At 35.1% G+C, this 19263-nt stretch overlaps 1 protein-coding gene across 3 annotated transcripts in view; it reads right to left on the bottom strand.

The window, feature by feature from the left end:
* Positions 1 to 19263, bottom strand: part of LOC119837915 (protein Skeletor, isoforms B/C) — a 56780-nt gene that overhangs the window by 5929 nt on the left and 31588 nt on the right. For 2 of the 3 annotated variants that reach the window (XM_038363703.1, XM_038363704.1), the window contains exons 4-7: positions 18800 to 18962; positions 14950 to 15077; positions 14098 to 14235; positions 857 to 956 (exon numbers count right to left, since the gene is read on the bottom strand). In XM_038363703.1, coding sequence (XP_038219631.1) covers positions 857 to 956; positions 14098 to 14235; positions 14950 to 15077; positions 18800 to 18962 — 529 coding nt within the window. Of the gene's footprint in view, positions 1 to 856; positions 957 to 6811; positions 8223 to 14097; positions 14236 to 14949; positions 15078 to 18799; positions 18963 to 19263 lie in introns of those variants that run through there. The other variant, XM_038363705.1, reaches the window with a different exon arrangement.

Below are 19263 nucleotides of genomic sequence, written 5' to 3'. Positions count from 1 at the left end.
AATCACTTGATGAGTGAAACTACACGGAGGAAATAGAAACAGTACAAACACATTATTCACTTATAACGTATATAAGTAAAAGCACAAACTAATCTCGAATTGTACTATTTCTTACTACAAAAGGCGCTGCACGGCGACATCAATAAATTCAACTGTGATTTGTTCCTCTCGCTCAGCAAAAGCATAGCTTCTATGAAATTAATCACGAACCTGAAAGTGACGTTGTTCACGGACCATTGGAGTAATAGAAAAGTTATATGTTAGCTTTTGAGCGGTTTAAATGTGTGAGTTGCATTTGCGGAGTTGCATAAACGAGATTGATTTATTAGCAAATGTGATGCTTTGTTATTGGAATTGCGTAATTATTATACTTATATACTCTTTTTTAAAGAAGAAGAGCTTGTTTGTTTTTGGAACGCACTAATATCAGGACATACTAGACCAATATAAATATTATTGATCCATTGGATATTACGTGATCTTTGTGTGTTGTAGGTCGGGACGACCGTTAGTTCAGCATAATTTTACGAGTCTATGACTCCTAATATTTGCCATTATAACAAATATGTCTAATTTCATAATCACCATAACACTTATTACTATTCTTATGAATTACAGTTGTGTTCTCACTTAACTTTTTTCCAATCTGAAACTTCGTTTACATACTACAAAAATAAACAAAATAAGATAAACATACGCCAAAAGGCTCAATTCACAAACAAATTATATTGTCTATAGCGTGCCGTATGCAGTCTCTGATACAAGCAAAGAGTCTGGCTCTTCACTACCCAACAAAGACTAGTGAGAGTTCAATCACACAATCATTCCACACGCAATGTTTAAAGTATAACATTACCCAATTTAGCGACCAGTTGCAAGACGATGCTGTCCCCGGCGATGGCCCAGCGCACCTCGAAGGCCAGGTCGTCGTGCAAAACCTCGCAGTTCAGCTTGGACTGTGAACACAAGTATTCGTTATTATACGTCTCACTAGTTGGCATGTAGGTCCATTTGAGATAATAGAACAGATGATGTAAGTTAATAAAACATTGGTGGTTTATTGCTTAACTAGCTGTTCGGCCAGCTTCGCTCGTGTTACATACATAACCTATGTCATGTGTGAAGTTGCAGCTTTCTAACGGAGGAAGAATTTTTGAAATCGGTCCATTGGTTTTTGCATGAAAACGTTACAAAAATACAAAATTTTCCTCTCCATAATATCAGTGCAGATAGTGTATGTGTAATTTATGGGGAGATAAATTTAAAATAAAAAGCCACTAATAACATTATTTTTTGAGCAACATAACAGATATAAAGTATGGCTTACACTGAATTTGAGTTGCAATCTTTCGCAAACTTACCCAAGACAATCTTAGGAAATCATAGAACTATTTTAGCAACATCTAATTATTGGAAAGGCATCGTGCTTCTACAGAATTACAAAACAGAATAATAGCAACGTCTTCGATATTAACATTTCGTGTACCAGGAAATAATAAAAGCGCAAAACTTATTTGCATCTAGTGTTGAAATCAAAGTTGGAACGAAGCAAATTACCGCGACTTCTCGATCGATTTTATTCGACGCCGCACTAACTTCGTCTCATAGTTTGTTCTCCATAGCAAAACTTTGCGTTCGACGTGAATATGGGAGCCAGTAACCGCATTCTGCTTTTATTTAAGAACTTTGATTTGTTTGAACAAGAATACAAATCTGTAGGTATGTATTTAACTTCCATTATGCGTACCCACACGAGTAGCATGCCTTAATCAATCTAACAAATAGATTACGTTGGGAGAGATACTAGGCTACTTTTTTAGTTTTTCTTTTGTCTTATGAATGACATAATTTTCAGTAGTGTAGTTTATAATGAAATTTTTCATTTGTGTAATTTATAGACTATAAAATCTCAAATGTATTTTTTGTTTTCACGAATAAAATTCTTAATCATTACCATTACTTTTTAATATACCAACTGGTATCAAATCTCTCATATTGAATATATAAAATACTACATTATTTATATCTATATCTATACACTATACCCAAATTAACTATTTAAAAAGATATACCCAAACACTTGAAAAAATTATTTCGTCAAGGCAAACTTTAATTAACTAATGCTTTATTACGGCATATTATTCTGATTCTAGGGGAATGAATTTTTAGCTAAGCGTAAGTTTACTATGTTTGCTAAACGAAATCAAACCTTTCCTCTCCGTAAGCGTAGATGAGACACAAGACGTAGCTCGGACGAGACAACCCCCTTAAGGGAAAATGTAAATACTGTATATTTTATCAGAGTTTTTATAACATCTTATCTGCTTTCATTTAATAGCTACTCTGAGTTGTATAAAATGTTTCTGCATTTTCCGAGCCATGCACTCACGTTCGCTAAAATAGTTCTGATATTTTCAGTCATACTTGAATCTCGAAACTAGACCATTATAAAACTTTCGCTGAACTTGTTTCTAGAGCCTTTACCTTTTCGTTGGGTAAAACTGCATTAGATTGTGTATGAACTCACAAATGTAACTGCTAGTAAATTATTTTTATATTTGTGTATTTGTTTTCTACACTTGTATTTTTTTTTTAAACAGAAGTTTATCAAAGCGGCAATCCGTTTATTGTAGTTCGTATTTACATAATTAACCTGATAAAAGTAATTCGACAAAAAACGTAATGTAGATTTAATATTAGCAGAACAATTTCCAAGTTCAATCTAAAAAACAAATTGACAATCTTTCTACAAAATATTAAAGCTAGATTTGAACCGGGATAGAACGTATTCTATATGTTAATCCAGATGATTAACTATGTATGTGCAACATTTTTAGTTCATTCACACATTTTGTATTTTGCGGACAATTTTCTAAACTTTTTAATCATATCCCCCATCTGCAGTTATTCTTTGTATCTTTGGATAATCTATCCTAAATCGTAGTTCAGGACATAATCCATCGTAATATAAAATTTAATTTAAATCTGTTTAATAGTTTTTACGTACTAGGGCTACAAATGTATTAACATCAAAATATACCTTCAAGTGTGTAAGTATGGTGGACAAAATGACAAAAATCTTAAGCGGATCTGACAAACAAATGGTATTTTAACACCTTCAGGGAAATAAAACAGAGCATGTAGCGATGTTACCGCTCGCAAGGCATATTCGGTACACGTAACCGAGTTATATATTACAAAGGCGTGCCAATTTGCCTCCACTCTGGCCGGCGAAGCGTCAATTTGCCCTAATAATATGGCGACAGCTTTTCTAGCTCACTCAATGGTTGCTATGGCAACTAGGTGATTACTTGCCTTTAGAATCTGTCAGTATTACAATTGAATAGCCTTCGAATGTCATGTAATCTTTTATCTTTCTTTATAAAAAATTACCACAAATGTTTGATCGACCAATTCATAAAAATGAGCTAAAACTTTCAAAACTGATGTGCATAAATTATTATTTCTTACCGAATAACGTAACCTATTCAATTGAAATTTGTCGTGCATTTACACCCTTACTACACCACCGTTGAATGACTTAGTAATATGGGACTGCTTATATTTTAGAACCAAGAATTTTGTAAAGAAAAAAATATTTTTATAATATACGAGCATAAAATTTAAAACATAAAAATACTGTATTTAACTCGACTACACAATTCAACTCTACAAACCATAAAAGTGCTATTTAAAGAATTCCAAATGAAACGTTTCAACAAAAAGCCTTTCGTATTATAAGAAAGTTTTATAATAAACGGTTAGGTAAGTCGTTTTATGGCAAATAGAGTTATTCATGAGGGTCGTGGGGTCACCCAGTGGGTCACCAAAGGGCCTGCAATGCGTACGTACAGGACATCATTCTGTGACTGGAATATTTTGAGCATATCTTAAATATTTCACATTTCGGTTACTGTGTATGTATAAAACTAGGTAACGTGTATTTACTTACTTATTATGATACTATTTTGTTTGTTATTTTATTTGCTTTTAAGAGTTCTAAAAAGTAACGTAGGTATTTAAAGTTTTCAATTAATTTTGTCAGGGTCCTAACTCTCCGTTTTAATCACGAAAATATGTATAATAATTCCATCAATAACTAAACGCTGAACCACTTTTAAGAAATTTTGCGTGGAGATATTTATTTCACCTATTCCAAAGATAAAAAAGGGATTTTTTATTAAATTCTGATGTGATTAAATCAAGAGAAGTTAAATATGCCCTGCATGCATAAAAAATATACAGTTTGAAACTTAAACATTGTTGGCAAACGGGAAACATTAAGCATTATGCGCATTAGTATATAAATATGTATTTTTTTTCTGAAATACACACAATTTCTCATCATCATATAAACATTAATTCCAAAGATACCTAATACGTAATGCATTTCTATACATGCTTTATGAGTGAAATATCAAATTGATAGTAATAAAACCAACACTGATGTAAATCGTATACTCAGTCACATGGATACACACGAAAACTTTATCAATGCGAGTTTCAATCGATCCACTGCGACTAGCAATCAGTTTTTACGATGGAAAACGAATATCGCAATAGTATGAATAGATCAACGCACGGTAAAGTGCAGAGTCGATGGACTATGGTCGCTTTAATCGCTACGTTTTATGTCAGTTATCGATAGCTCGGTCACCGTCGCATGTCATCAATTTTCAAATTTTTCTTTCTAATAAAATCTGACGAAAGTTAATGAAGAACATTTTTTAATACACTAAGTATTTTTAAATACTTAGTGTCTTAAAGAAGTATTTTTAATACTTTGTGTCTTAAAAAAATTTGCTCTTTTATTTTTTAATACGTTTATGACGTGAGTGGAAATTGTAATAATGATGATTTATATTATATTTTTATGTTATCCTAATTTTTTTAAGTAATGTTTAAATGTATCATGTATTGAAGTTCGTAAGTGCCGCTTGCCGTAAGTGGGCTTTAAATCGATTATTAAATCGAGTATTTAGTATCAAAAGTACTCGTGGTTGTACATCTGAAACTTAACACCAATACAAAAATATGGTGACTTACAAATATCTGGTACCAGCTGTACAATTTTGTTACCCCTTTTCCTTATCTGCAGAACTTTTTTATTACTCGTGTATCATCATTTTAACTAGAATGGAAAACTTGTTTAACGACACTCGTTTTAGAATCTCTTTATATATTATTACTATGCTGCACATGAGACTTTTATGATACTTATATATTTCGATTATCATCACTAGTCACTATATACATAAAGCTAAGTCGCTTCCCACGTCTGTATGTATGTGTGCTTAAATCTTTAAAACTACGCAACGGATTTTGATGGTTTTTTTTTAATAGATAGAATGATTCAAGAGAAGGGTTTATATGTATAATAACTTCCATTAAACTACTTAAAATTCTACGCGTGCGAAGCCGCGGGCATAAGTTGGTCATTAATATCAGAATACACTATATAAATCTGTACATATGTATTATGTATGTCGAAAGTAGGAATTAATATTTGTAAATTTCGTAAACCCATCTCTTTAATATTCCTTAAAATAATAGTCATTGGTAATGTATTCGTGACTTATAACAGCGGAAAATTGTCCATAAGATATTTCTCAATAATTGTTATCACGTTTGCTTGCCTCGTAGAAAGGAGCTAACGTGTTGCGTGAGGTGAGGTAATTTTTAATATGTCAAAGATTCTTAAATCGGTAAATGAAGGCCGGAATGTTTCGCATTCTATAAATTTTTATGAACATAAAGTGAAATTGGTTTCTTAAAATCAAATGATATTGGGCAATGAAATCATATCAAATTTTGTATGAACAATTCTGAGTATCACTCGAATGAACAGACAAAAGTCCCTCTTGATATCTGGATTGGAAATCAGTTAAATACGCGAAAATGCTTGATAAACACAAAAGTTTAAGTTAATTTGTTAAATAATTGCCTGCAGAAAACGCGATACCGTATAAGCTCAATATAACCTAAGACTGACCCGAACGCAATAAAAGCACTATATAACTGAATAGCAAAGGCGAAATGGCGACTTTAAATATGAAATGGTAAGATTTACTTTTATACAGCACAGTATTTGAGCAATGAAAGCCGGTAATAATAAAAGTATAGTCGTTGCCAATTCGCTTTGTCGTGATGAAGAATGCCTCTATTCTGTGCTGAGTTATCATCTATGTTATAAAACTCTATTGTGTTGCGTGTTCTATATACGAATGCCTTTTCTTTTATATTCCACCAACGCCCTGACTCTTTGGGAGTATATTTTTGTATAAAAATCAAGCATTTCTTAGGTTACGTTATGTTGGAACAAAATCATGCTTGGGGTTGACAATTTGACCTTTTATATTGCGCAATAGCAGAGTTCTAATGTCTTTAACAACCTCATTCTTTCAACTTTATTAATTTGTAGCTGACAGTGCTTTATCTGCGTCCTAGATTCAATTAAATGCATGCAAAAACAAGTACATCGAGTACAAGTATGAATGCATATAAATAAAAAATCAATAGTTATATTACTCGGTTTCATTAACTCTATACAAAGATTTTAGTTTTTTCGTTAACACACAACTTACGTTCAAGCCACAAATAACATTAAGCTATACTAGCAAGCTGTATACCTATAGTTTTTCAATTTAACGTTATAGTAATAATAAAAAAGGGTTATAAATGAAGTGACAACTTCAAGTTTCAACCAGCAACAATGGTCTAAAAAAACTCGCATCACCATTTGCAATAACGAAAACAATTTATCATATCTTCATGAGACGTTCAGAGTAATGGATAGAAATGAAACGCGAAGTGCTTGGCAAGCTTTATTGCTATGAGTATTATATCGTTTTAATGTATAAAAGTTAAAAATAACAACTTAATATTTCACAATTTATCACGAGCGGCAGGGCACCGAAGGAACTTATGTATAAACATTATGGCGTCGTTAATTATAGTAACCCTTTCGATTTGACCTCCAGATAGACTTCACCGTGAGCATGTGCAGTTTGTAAAGATACTTGCTCACTCATGAATTTAGGGCACAAGCGAACTGCAGTTATATCAGTTCATCAGAATGCACATCGTAATATATCTACCTTCTATTCTTTTGTATAAATTATTTTCACATCACTGTAAAAACTTAGGTAGTTTTGGTACTTTAAGGTAAGTTACAAAATATGTTATGTGTTCAAAATTTCCAAACGTATGAGATTCCTTCAGTTTGCTCTAAAGTTATAAAATATTCCCGCCACTTACTCTTACTATACTAAACTTAAAATGGCCTTTTTATGAAGGCGGTGGAGAAGTTTACGATCTATCTACACTATATATCACTTTTACTGGCAAAATCGAAACACAATGTGTTGTGGAATCGCTGAATTCCAAGATGGTGAACGGAACGGTTAATTATCATATGACGGGAAGGGACAATAAACAATCACAGCTCGGAATCTAATCGCCAAGGCCTAGTGAGAGGAGCGTTTAGAAGGGCAATGTACGATTGGGAAACTGTGTCGTAATCGATTGACCACGGATGAGACGAGAGGATGTGTTGCGCGATCGTTGCGCCATCAGAGCCGCGACCTCCCAAATGGGTCAAGGTCAAACCGGTAGTCCTGGCCGTGGTTGAACGGCACGCGGTGGTACTGCCGCGCCAGCCGCGCCTGCTCCAGCTGAATGTTTTCCTCCCTCAGAGCCTCTAGGCGCTCTTTTTCTCTCTGCTGCCTGATCAGGTCGTCGTACAGGTAGCTCTGCAGCTCTAGCGCCCGGCGTCGCTCTTCGTTCAAGTACTGAACCGTTAGCAAGTCTTGTGTCGCCGGGTCTAGCAGCGTGAACGTCTGAGGTATTATTTCGATTTCATATTTATCATCGCTCTGTTTCTCTGCATGGTTAGCGATGCTTTCACGTTCTTTGTTGTCATTTTGGCTTGAATGTTGTTCATTTTGAACATTTTGTTCTGATTGGTCATTTTGTTGTGATTGTTCATTTTGTTGTTGGTCATTAGGGGTCGGTTGGTCATTTTGGGTGGGTTCGTGTTGTGGGGGTTGGTCAGCGCGGCGGTGCAGGTGCGAGGGGGCCGGAGCGTCGTCAAGGGAGGCAGGTGGGCCGGCGCCGAGCCTCTGGGGGCGGTAGGTGGTGGCGTCGAGCCGTGCGAGGGGCTTGCGGGCCCGCGGGGCGGAGGGCGCGCGGGGGGCCGCCGCCGCCAGCGCTTTGTTGCGGCTCTGCAACAAGAACCTCTACTCAGGACAGGGGCAAAGATGGCACGAAGGATGGGAAGGATGTGTGATTGTGTTTCGATGATGCACTTACCCCCTTACTAATAAACTTTGTTACTAACCAGTTTTGTTTGTGCGTAATGGTTTGAGATGGGGCACAAAGACTGATTAGGCAGGATTCAAGATTCGATAGTAATGCATTAAAGTTTAAACTATTCTTGCGAGCCTTATAATTTTAATTGATTTTGACATTGATTTTCTTTTCCTAGGTAGGTGTCTTCACATATCGAAACGTATCGTATGAATACACTAACTCAAAGGCAAGTAACCTGTTTAAATCTGAAGGCGAGCCATTGAGGAGCGCAGATTGCGCGAGATCTCGTAACAAGTTGGTGTCTTGATGAGCTCACGAACGGTTTTAAAATATTTCATTCGGTTTCGCAAACATGTGAATAGCGATTATCTATGCTGATGTTGCTAATTAGCTCCCATTTATACAAACTTTGACATATCAAGGATTGCCAATTTGAGTGAACCAATTGCTTTTGAATTATTTCTTATGTTCGAAATTTATAGCTTTATCGTATTTTTAAAGCTATTGTATACATTTCAATTCGTATCGCGCAATAGACTTATCGTAGATTTAAATATAAAATACACGTTATTTTTCAATAACCAATAACATTTCAGAGCCATGCAAAAGAGCCAAAACATTTTTAAAGCGTATTTTTCTACCAATTTTTTATTTTATAGCGAGAGCGGATACGCCACGTTAGCTTTTTATATTATTGGTACTCCTTTTTGTGGTTTGTGCTTTATGTAATAATAAAATTACGTTTTAAAGTTGGAAAGGTTAGTCGTTTACCTAATACTGGTTTTGTTTTCAGCAAAGACATAATTAAAAAATCCTTAACGAAGTAACCTTATAAGATACAACACACACAACACAGCCTCATAAATATTTAGTATTCGATTGTCAGAATACAGACGTATAATTCTCATTCACAGTAAAAGATATGAAAATTTCAAAACGAGTTACGAGGAAAATTTTATAAACAATATTCGTAATATCACAATATTTACGAGCGCGCAGTAAAAACATCATAAAATATTCTAACTCGCTGAAAACTGCGCTTCCAAGCCAGCGCTGCTTTCTGCTGTTGGAGCTTTATATTTTACTAGGGAAATGCCCCGGCTTCGCACGAGTTGTAGAGGATATTTATTGCAAATAATTATTTTCTGCAAAAAGATCACGAACGTCCCTGGGAGGCACGGACCAAAATGACAATCCCTACTAATATTATAAATGCGAAAGTAACTCTGTCTGTCTGTCTGTCTGTTACGCTTTCACGCCTAAACCACTGAACCGATTTTGACAAAATTTGATATGAAGATAGAAATGAACTTGGGAAAGGACATAGGATACTTTTTATCGCGAAAAAAGGGTAGAAAGGGTTGAAAGAGGGGATGAAAGTTTGTATGAAAGTTCGTTATTGTCAAACCGATTTTGATGAAACTTGGTATGAAGATGGAGCTAAACGTGGGAAATAACAAACCATACATTTTAATGCGAAGAAAATACTCCTTACCATGTCGCGCGATATAAGCGAATTATACGCGGGCGAAGCCGCGGGCGAAAAGCTAGTTTCCTATAAATCAGAAAAAGAATCACTTTAATCACTTAAAAACTTTCTGTGTCGAAAAAAGTAAGGATAAAATTAATAAGCATATTGACAGTCAGCACAGTGCTCGTAGGCAATATTTGAAAACATCGGTTCAAAGTTATAGCATTTCTTATTTCCTGGCATTGTGACATTTTTCCATAACGTTTTAGACGAAGTAAATAATTGTAGCAATTTTAATTTTCAGGAGTACATGGCGACACAAACAACTCGAAACTTTGTTGCAACTTTGTCGATTTCACCTGATAATCTTATCTTGTTTTGAATTAGTTATCTTAAGTAGTTTAACTTGACTGACAAACAATCCTGTAACGAAACGTACAAATTCGTTTAACTTACTTATATAATGACTATCTCTATGGAATTTGCTTTAATACTCTTATCAGACACGAAGTTATTTAAATTTCAAATAACACAATTAACAACATAAGATGAATAGCAACTACCAAGATCGTTGTAAGCTGTTATGTACCACGTGGAACCCGTGTACCGGGGAAAGCCGGGGCGCATAGCTACTACTGAGTAAAACGCATAACAAAACATTTACAAAACGGTAGTTTCGACATCTACATCAAGTCTAGAAAAGAAGTGCTTTCACAAAACCACATTATGAATTATAATATTTCAAATTACAGGGGAAGGCATGATGAAGCTTGCATAAAGCTCATAAGAGATAAGAAAGTCGCCTGCTTGTGTTACATAACTGCAATTCGTTTAATATTGTATGAAGACAATCGTACAAAAGCAATTTGCCGCGGGCGCTAAAGTTTTTGTGTGAGGAACATTTGGCCTCCGCGCACTCGCTACACTAAGGCTGGTGACCTACGAACGGTCCGCACGCCACGTTTGATTCTCGCCTATCAACGTTAACGAAAAGATGGCTTGGTGATTGGTGGTGGTTGTTGAAGTAGATGACCCTGACTCGGTGATTTACATACATACATAAATTTTGAGAACTAAACCAAATTTAAATGTCACTACATGGAAGGGAATAGCTTTCAAATAAAAAAGAAGAATCATAGAATCGATCGACTAAGTAAAATATTATGAAATAACAAATACAAAAGATACAGTCCAATTGATAACCTCCCACATTTATAACTCGGTTGGAAAGAACAAACACGTCAGAATATATATTTAAAAATTCAAAATTCACATTTAAAATGCTTATAGCGTGATATGACAGTAGATTCAAGCAATCAAATCATATCGGATAACTACATTCAAAACGATTTCATCCCTATCGATGTTAAAAAAATGACTGAATCTTCTTCTAAACCATTTAAATCTCTAGCTTCCTAAAGTTAAGTATCTCATCGCTACGTTTTGCTGCCCCGTACAGCGCATGACTAAGGGCGTGTGCTTGGAGCCGATCCAAATGGTTCGGGGTGAACGCGCCTCTATTAATTTCATGTTCTCTCAACGCCAACCAAAGTACTCCTTTCGTTAAATCATTTTGGAAATTGTCCATTTTTTGATAAAGACTGCTCTCAGTTTGGAGATAGATTGGCGTGCGGTGCACGAAACGTCTATTGTTCCATCAAATTCATTTTTACCGCCATTTCATTATCACTACAGAGTATAAAAAGAAGTCACTGCTTTGTCTTTATGTCCTGTATGCTTTATTCTTTAAAATTATGTAACGGATCTTGATGCGGTTTTTTGAAATAAATAGACTGATTCAAGAGGAAGGTTTATATGTATCATCATCTATTAAACTACTCGAATTTAACGCGTACGAAGCCGCGGGCAAAATCTCAGTTTTTGTATAAATAATAAAAATGTTTAGTATTTTCTTGTGTTTGGTTTCACGCGAGTATTATACATTTAGAAATTAAAAACTTTTCAACGGATTTTAAACGCGATTTATTCATTTGTCATTCATAATGAATAAATCGCGTTTAAAATCCGTTGAAAAGTTTTTAATTTCTAAATAAAAATGTTTTACAAACTTCTGCACAACATCATTAACAGTGTAATTTTAGCTGATCTCAATTCTAGGTACAAATGAATGTATTTCTATTTATATTATTTTTAATCAATTTCATTACATGTATTTAACTGTATATTTATAAAAACTTTATTTACATAATTAAGGTGTGACATGGCCGTCGCAAGGGAGTGTTCCCACACAATGACGCGTTTAATTAAAATTTTTGAAATGAAAACTAACTTTGAATTAATAATATCATTGTAATATTTGAAGCATTAGTATATATTTACATCGAGGCATAGTACACACTAGTTGCTCGCCCCAGCTATGCCCGGAATCAAAATACAATTAAAAAATATAGGCCATGTCACTCATGAATGACCGCCTCCTTGGTACAGTGGTTAACGCGTGAGCGTAGAACCGAGGGGTCCTGGGTTCAATTCCCGGTGGGGACGCACAAAAAAAAATTGTCTCGGTCTGGCAGGACACAGAAGGCTGATCACCTACTTGTCCGTAAAGAAAATCGATCAGTGAAACAGATGTACATCATCTGCCCCATACCCCACTAGGGGACACGGGACTTCACTTATGTCACTCATGAATACCTTTTAAGAGGAAAACTAATTTTAAAAATCGATTTAACAAAAAATATAAACTTTTATCAATTACGTAGTGAGTATTCGTGTAAATAGCCAATTCCCAGCGCTGTAGCGCGCTAATAAGGCGCTTTCTATACGGAGACTACACATTAGCCAATCATCTTCAAATAGTAAAGAGAAAACTTATGCTTAGTTTAGTTTTGAAATTAAAAACAATACGTCTGACAATTAAACGAATTCATTTAAGATCTAGACAACGAAACTAAAAATAAATAAGCAAATATAATCATAATATAAAAGCTGTATTTTCAATTTACAAACGCGCATCTTACATATAGGATAATAATTCTTGAACCAAAGCAATAAATAGTAAGTCCATATATTAAGAAGAAGGCTTTAAATTTGTATAAAACCTTATGTAAATCTTTAACAACAAACACGGAAAAAAGAAATATTTAGATTGTTATTTGTCTTCATAAATATTTAGTTTGAACGATTCGATGATTCAAACGCACTTTTAAGAGGCACCTTTAATAAATTTATATTCAAGTATGAACACAAAACATCATTTAACACGAATCCTGCGCACAAATCTTAATTAAACATAAATAACACTCGACATAGAGCTTATAACGTATGATTATTGCAAATTAATTGATTGAACACCGGTCGTGTATGATATACAGAATAGGTGTACCCGCCCTTGGCCCGATTGTAATTATTAATGCTTTCAAATGAATAACGATTTATTTCTACGCAGATGTCTTGAAAGAATTTATTATTTAAGTAGCAAAACCCAGCTTTGCAATTTTGTACTATTCAAAGTTTATAATGCTCGGCTGCGCAGAAAACCTCTATGAACTTTTGAATTTATTAGCTCACTCGCGTTAAATGTAAAATAAAACTGTAATTATACTGCAAGTTTTGTTTATGAAAATAAACCAAATGTATTTGGCATTTTTATCGGATTAATAAATTATTTCGGATTACTTTAAATTTGCGATGTCTGGTCTTATTGCTGACAGAAAGCTCGTATTGACTTGCGAGTAGCTACATAGCCAATTGTTCAAAGACTTATATTAAAAAACAAACTTTTATTTTATCAATGTAATATTAAAATCGTTACACATGGCTGAAACTTGAGCAAATCCGCGTGCTTTTTGAATGCTAAAGCTTATATAATAACACGAAACCTCGCGGAGGTAGTACCCATATACGGAGATTTTTTTTTAAACATCATATGACCGCACACTCTTTTACACAAAAATGCTCATCCGATACAAACAAACCATACTAACATTGTCCTATCACTACATAGTATAAAACAAAGTCGCTTTTCCGTCTGTCTCTATGTATACTTAACTCTTTAAAACTACGCAATGGATTTTGATGGTGTTTTTTAATAGATAGAGTGACTCAAGGTGCGAACGTGCGAAGCCGCAGGCAAATGCTTGTATATTATAAACTTGAAAGTGTTTTGGTTATTTGTTTATCTTCCTGTGACGTAATTTTTGTATATAGAAATAGGTAGGAGGAAATTTCTTTTCGGCGGTGGGTTTCATCCACTTTTCAGACGGAGCTACAAGAAACAGCTAGTCGCTAGAGTATATACAAACGCGGCCACGTGGCCATTCCGCCGTGATATCACCTAGATCAAGAGCACCAACCTGCGGCGACACGCCGAGCATCCTGAGGCTGGGCGGCGCGGCGGCGAGCGCGGCGCGCGGCAGCACCACGTGCCCGAAGTCCACCGTGAACGCCTCGCACCACACGCCGAAGTGCCCTATGTCGAACACCGTGAGCTCCTGGGAGAGAATACGAGTTAAGTCCGCGGACACATTGTTTTCCATTTGAGCACAGGATAATTGTTTTGCTATAAAATAGTTAGTTCACATAATTACCCTTTTCGAATTATGCACAGGGTACATTCTTTAGCGATCAAGTTGTCTTAATTTTGCTTTCTTTTTTATTGTTCATGTAACCAAAGGATCCAATAAGTAAAAACATAATTTATTACAATGTTTTGCACGTCATATATATCTTTATGTAATTTGGGACCAAATCATATGATTTCGTTAAAAATTAATATAAATATGACGTCATATCAGTTAAATTTGTATATGTTCTATAGTTTCGAAGAGCTTGAAAAAATGTGCCAGTTGACTGATCGCAAACCTAGAATACGTAATACAAAGTTAATTTTTTTGTTTTCTGAAGTTTCCTGAAGTAAAAAATTGTGTTTCAAATGTTGCCTAATGGAAACTACCATATGTGTTCATATGTCATTCAAATTCAAATTCAAAATTGTTTACTATGTCAAACACTTAACCTAACCTTATAGCTAAGTACATCACTGTAGCAGTACAAATAGGTATCAAACAATTAAAGGTTCAAGACCGACATCTTTGCTAGGTAACAGAGTAACCTGTATTTTTCAATATAAAAGGATCAATAGCTAGAATGTTTTAAAAACATAATCTAATAATAATATACAATAAATGCTTAAGGAAGTTCCTTACCCCAGGCAAAGTCAGCACAATGGTCTTCTTATCGTATTTCCTCAAAGGTGTTTCTTTTCCATTCTCGTCCGGGATGCGAATGCCTTCAGGTGAAGGCTTGTCTCCTCGTCCCACCCAGAATTTGGCGTCTTTGTGTAAAAAACAATGAGTATTATGATATTGTCTTACATATATTGAGTTTTGTATTCTACTAGTATATATAACAAAATCTGTGGTAAATGTTAAAACTATATTATGACGATTCAAAAATTCTATAAGAATTGAATCAATAAGTGTTTGAATTTGTGAAAACAGAACAAACAAAAATGGATCTTGATCAAGCCAAATTATTGGTGTCGTAAAAATCGGGTGATAGAATACTTAGTTGTAATGGCAATGTCCTACAAAACTACTTTTAGCATAAACAAAATCCATAAAACGATTTATCCCTATTCCAGCATTGGTAAAATTAATGACGTCTATATTAAATCAGGAAGAATCTTCCAAGTTGAAATGCTATAAGCTTATCGGTCGGCCCCGGCTGCACTGCATCCAATATTCATTAAACAAATGATATTGAAACAAATGCTGGTATTCGAATTGTTTAAATCCCATCGCTATCAAGAGCGAATCCGAACGAAATTCAATATGAAGCCGCGATAACACCTCCCTGCCCGCTCCCCTCCCGTTCCCCGGCAGTCCCGGCTATGGCTGGATCATGTACATTACTTGGTCAATGGCGGAACATTCCCTTTTATTGAGTTACTATGGAATCATTGTAAGGCATTCATTTTGTTTCTAGAATAGTCGACCTCTGGTTTTGTTTTGCCTTTTATGATTATGGGATAACAATTATAGCCTGAAAACTACGAATAACCTAAGTAGGGAATACAAATGCCTTCAAAAATGAATAAGGTTAATGAATGTTATTTCTAAAATTAACGAATTAATGAAAAATAAAAATGTTAAAAGAAGATTATTTAATTGTTAACTTGGATGTGTAATTACAGGAGCTTCTGGTAATTTATATTTAAAACTCAAATTTGTAATACGTACATATAATATACACGTAGCATATAATATATAATATGTTACGTAAAGGAATTCAACGCTGTATAAATTATTACAAATTACCACATCAAAGATCTCAAAATAATATAAATGTTATTAATGTAGTCACGAACACCATTGCAACTGATTATAAATTAACGTTTATTTTAATATTGAAAGATTGTTTATAGATATTTGATTAATTTATTAAAGTATTAATATTTATGATTATTAGTGTATTATTTCTTATGTGTGCCATAAAACGTCCAAGTCATCATGTAAATAATTGTTTGATTAATGATGCAGGCGCTTATGGATAGTTGCGTGTTATGGTTGGTAAACAATCTGTGAGTTAAGTAGCTTGAGGTGTGGTCAGTAGGCTGATGGGTTGGCTTTGTGATATGAGCGAACAAAAAGGCATGCATTCCAAATCGAGATATAAATAAGCATTATCTTTACAATAAACTAGCTGCACCCGGCAAACGCTGTTCTGCCTTACTCTTATCATTTAGGGGTATGAAAAATAGATGTTGGCCGATTCTCATAGATAACGGATAAGCACAAAAAATTTCATCAAAATCGGTCAAGCCGTTTCGGAGGAGTATGGCAACGAAAACTGTGACACGAGAATTTTATATATATAAAGATATACATTCTCATATGGGTTGAGCAATAGTGAAAGCCAGTTCGCAAGCATCCAAACATTAAAGAGGTAAATGATCTTTGTCATTTCAATTACGATACTATTATTTCCAAATCTCATTATGGATGGTTAGCACAAACGTGGGACATTTGACGACACTCGGCGTTTGTCGTCTGTCTACAATAAGCTATGAGGTGTTAAAATTGAAAACAATTCTTTAACAATGCATTCGTTTGGGTTGAAACTAATATTCTGAAACATCGTGGTGTTAAACATTTCATAAACACAGCTCCTGTTGAGTAAACTGCTTATTATGAAATATTGTTATAAAACATAATTTCAAAAATCTATTAAAATGTTTATTAACTACGCAAAGCTAAATGTAAACATAGTACTATAAATTGAAACGAGAATTTGTGAAAATATAATAAACAAAGTTTACAGAGAAGGGACTCCTTTCTGTTTAAAATTTACACTAAAATTATTGTTATAATTCAGAGTATAATATAAACTTTGATGAGATAAACGCTTGGTTTTTAAATGAGTTTAAATGAAAATTTGGCACTTAATGCATACATCGTGTATATAAAGTTTCATAGCTTCGATTGATCATAGCATTGATCTGATAAATGCAACACGAGTGAAATAGATTATGGATTCCCCTTCCGTTACGATGATCGGCGTTAGTATTTATTTGTGAGTGTTTACAGTTTCACCGCAGCAAAGCTCTGTGACATGGATGTAACTGAGCCGTATTTTTCTGCGATATCTCGATTGTTTTTGGTTCTGTTAAAAATATTGTTTATTCGCTTTTGATTGTGAACTCTGGGAAACTGCATATATTTCAACATACTAAACTGCTCGGAGTATGTTGTTCACTGAAACGTGAATTTAGTTACTCCTATATTCTTACACAGAACTGACTTTTTACCTAATAGAAAAAACTGTCTGACTGAAAATACAAAAAAACAGCTGACAATTTTTGCGCCCAAGGGATTTCTGTATTAAAAGCTATCGAGAATTTGAAATATGCAATAAATTTAACTAATAAACTCTGTTAACAATAAAATTACAACGCAAGAGAGATATTTATTAATAATCCTGTAGCAAGAGAATTCACCGGGCGCAACGCGCCCGCGGCGTGAAGTATATATTAACAGCTACGCAATTGAAACATTGTCGCTACTGTCAGCGGTACGGGGCTCTTATGCCAGCGTGGTGGCATATTATTTTATATTATATTTATGTTATCCTTCCATTTTCGATCGATAAAAATGAAACTTTACTCAAACCTGACCTTAATTGAGTATTTCAAAATGATAAAAATTATGATTAATAATAAGAACCTAAGCTAAAGCAATATTCTATCAATTCATGTTAATAGGTTTAAGACTCTCCCGTTGTTAGTAAATAATTTACGTGCCACGTCTCTATTTTACTTTTGTCACTTCAACATTCCGTTAAAACAAATTTCTTGTTACATTCTTTTTAAACAAGAAAATCCCTAACTATCTTTTCAAGGCGCTACAAGACAGGCCCCAGTATTCCAATAAAATAAATTCAGTGCTAGGCGCAGAGCTCGTAACACTACCGTGATTGCTTCCGCGCTCAGACTCCGCTCTGTTTGCTATGCTTGTCATTCTTGTCATTATCATAGAAACAATGTATGTTTGTACTTCGCATATGTTTTTAATATTAATTATTTTTGTCCAACAAATTTGTGCAAAAAGCCATTAAAACATTAAGCTCCATAATTCCGTAAGGTTTAGATTGTACAGGTTCAATTATTTTAGGGATTATATTTCAGAGCACTTTTTCTGGCGCTGAAAAAGGGAGATTAGATTTTAAATGCTACATCATCGGTATTACTTTTCAGACTAGCCTGGGGTACTTTCGTGAGTTAACATGTTTCAGTTAATGCGGTATTAACTTGTTAAAATAGGATTTTAGTTACTCAAAATTATTTTGCTTGTAAATATACGTTTATAGTTAACAAAAAAGCCACAACTGATTAATATTAAAAAATACTTATTATCTTACTATAATACCTATTTCCAGTCCATTCTTTTTTTTTTCGTCAATCCTTCATGAGCGGTGGCACTTACAATCAGGTGAACCACCAGCTCAGTTACCCGCAATGACAAATATCCTACTATAGCAACTGCTACTGCTACTTACCCGGAGCCTCGCCGTCATAAGAGAAGTTGGGGATGAGCAGAGTCTGCGCGTCCACCACCACGATGGGGTCGGAAGATACCCCGTGCACCCCGCGCAGAGCCCCAACCTTCACCGGCTTGGGGTACTCCAGCCCGCGGGGGATGTCCACCGAACCGAAGTTTACCTGGTGAAACGTTTAATAATAATAATAATAAGCCCGCAGGGCACCTTGTGGCGAGGTGACGGGGAGTAGCGCCCCCGCGGTCCTTAGTTCTCCCGGGGGAGGTCCCTGTCCTCACGTCCGGACTGTCTCGGTGGCAGTTCGGAGTGAACAATGACGAGGTTGAGGATCCCCCACCTCTGGCTTGCCTTAATTGGCCGTCCAGAGTGGAGACGCAAGAGCTACATATATGCTCGGGGGTGGAAGTGTCTAATGGCGTAATAGCGGGGAAACCCAATCCGGGCCTGCGGGCCCGCGATGGTGA

This window comes from Zerene cesonia, chromosome 29, assembly GCF_012273895.1.
Source record: "Zerene cesonia ecotype Mississippi chromosome 29, Zerene_cesonia_1.1, whole genome shotgun sequence".
Lineage (NCBI taxonomy): Eukaryota > Metazoa > Arthropoda > Insecta > Lepidoptera > Pieridae > Zerene > Zerene cesonia.
Note: the sequence above shows the minus strand (reverse complement) of the source record. Positions and strands in the feature narration are given on the sequence as shown.